This window comes from Buceros rhinoceros, unplaced genomic scaffold, assembly GCF_000710305.1.
Source record: "Buceros rhinoceros silvestris isolate BGI_N320 unplaced genomic scaffold, ASM71030v1 scaffold11658, whole genome shotgun sequence".
Lineage (NCBI taxonomy): Eukaryota > Metazoa > Chordata > Aves > Bucerotiformes > Bucerotidae > Buceros > Buceros rhinoceros.
The window spans coordinates 57,251-59,242 of NW_010425155.1; the positions used below are offsets into that span (position 1 = coordinate 57,251).

A 1,992-nucleotide genomic window follows, 5' to 3' on the forward strand; every position below is an offset into this window, starting at 1 on the left:
TGCAGCTCTGCCGAGTGCACAGGCAGCGAAGCAGCACTCTGCTTCCCGGGACCTTGTCAAGCACAGGTCTGTCTGCACTAACTGTTCCCAAAGATTGTTTCACACCTTCTCCACATCAGCAAACCTGTTGGCAGCCAGTGCCCAGCATGTTTGCTCAGTAAACTTCAAGCTAACCTGAAATGATGTTTGTAAATAACTTTTTTTTTCTCCCCACCCCCCAGCACTTAGAGAACTAAAACAAGCCACCTGAACTAATAACCCTCTGGCCATAAGTGCCTGGAGCCAATTTTCACCTTCAGCAATACCCATCAGCATAGAAAGGACAGCAGCAGGCTGCCCACACCAGTTACGGGGCCGTCGTTCCAGCAGGCTTATTGGTTTTGCAGAAAATGCCTCTGCTTGTCACCCCAGCTCTCAGCAAACCCCGTTAGATGCCCATGCAGACAGGAGGGCCCAGTGAAGGCGTGCGAAATATTTACAGAAATGGCTCCCTGGATCACAGCCTCGTGTGTAGTGCTGCAAGAGGAACCTTGGGGCATGGCCATAAGCAACCTCTGGGCTCAGGTTCCCCAGGAAGAGGGTTGGTGCTGAAGGAGGGATCTGGGTGTAGCTAATGCTTGCAGGAGATGGAGATTCTCACGTAAAGGACACTCAGAAAGACCAAGGTGCTCTGAACATTTTATTTCAAAAAAACTAGTGGAATTGGTTAAGCCTTCCTCATCAGCCTGAGGTCTTCGTTCCAAAGAGGCTGCCAGCGGGCCAGGAGGAAAGGCAGAGAAGTGGTTGCAGGTACCACGTCTTACAGCACTTATGCCGCAGTGCAGGTGAAACGGCTTCGTCCAGTGCACTGGTGGTTGTGAGACACCCCCCTGCCTGGGAGCAGTGGGTCAGTGTCTCTATGGTGGGCTGATGGCAGCGGCAGGGCTACATTTTCCTTTGAATGTGTTTTTTTTCCTGGTGGCTCTACGGGAGGATCCACCTCTCTTCTTTCTCCTCTGGGTTCTGAGTTTCAGTGATGAACTCTGCTCTCAGGGTCAGGAGCAGTGCAATTCCTTGGAGCAAAAGTGCCAGGAGCTGGGGGAGGTTTGTACCTGCCCTCTCCATGCTCAAATCTGGCCCGAGACAGTGTTTTGTTATTTGTAGCCACCCAAGAAGCACTTTGTCCTCACTGAGACAGTACCCAGACACAGCACAGGAGGAGCTGCCCCAGAGCAGCAGCAGGAACAGCTCAAGCACTCGGTGGAGTTGCCCCTGTTTTGGTATCAGCCGTGAGGGTGGTCCAATACACAGACCTGACTGATCTGCTCCTCTGACCTCTCACAGAGCACCTGGATTTACCTGCTTACCCCTCAAACTGATCACTACATGCCTGTCGTTTTTTCTAGATAGCAAACTGGGCCCCGAAGCCTTTCGCTTTGATGCTGGAAGTGAAGCCATGGCAACCAGACTCAGCGAGCGCTACTACATCCTGCGTCCGGAGGTGGTGGAAAGCTACATGTACATGTGGCGGCTGACACACGACGCCAAGTACAGGCAGTGGGGCTGGGAGGTGGTGAAGGTATGGCTGGAAAATCGCAGTAATAACTCCTACAGGCTGCTGGATTCCTACAGAAATCTTTCCTTCAGTCAATAAAAAGCAGAAGTTATTTAAATTGTGTCCGACACTAAGACATGTTAGCAACAGGGCAGGAATACACAAAGTAGCTCAATGTCGTGTGGTGTCTCTGCTGATCTTTGTTTTCTTCTCTCTTGGGCTACGCTAAATCAATCAGTCCATCAGATCGGTGCGGGGCAGTGACGCAGGCAGCGGAACAGGCTGTTGAGGTATCAGCACTCTGCAAAAAGGTGTCCGCCTGCACTGCCCAGAACCACTGGTTCATAGTCAGCGAGGAAAAACCAGCAAACCTGCCTTCGCCCTCCCAGCCAGACAGTCCCTCAGCTCTTCCTGGCTCCCAGGAACCCCTTGGCTGCTGCCCCACAGCGCGGCAGGGG

General features: G+C 52.5%; 1 protein-coding gene across 1 annotated transcript in view; it reads left to right on the top strand.

Annotated features, from left to right (window-relative positions):
* Nucleotides 1-1,992, top strand: part of MAN1C1 (mannosidase, alpha, class 1C, member 1) — a 42,877-nt gene that overhangs the window by 39,299 nt on the left and 1,586 nt on the right. Inside the window, exon 10 of the mRNA XM_010141038.1 lies at nucleotides 1,386-1,558. Within this exon, the coding sequence (XP_010139340.1) occupies nucleotides 1,386-1,558 (173 nt within the window). The remainder of the gene's footprint in view (nucleotides 1-1,385; nucleotides 1,559-1,992) is intronic.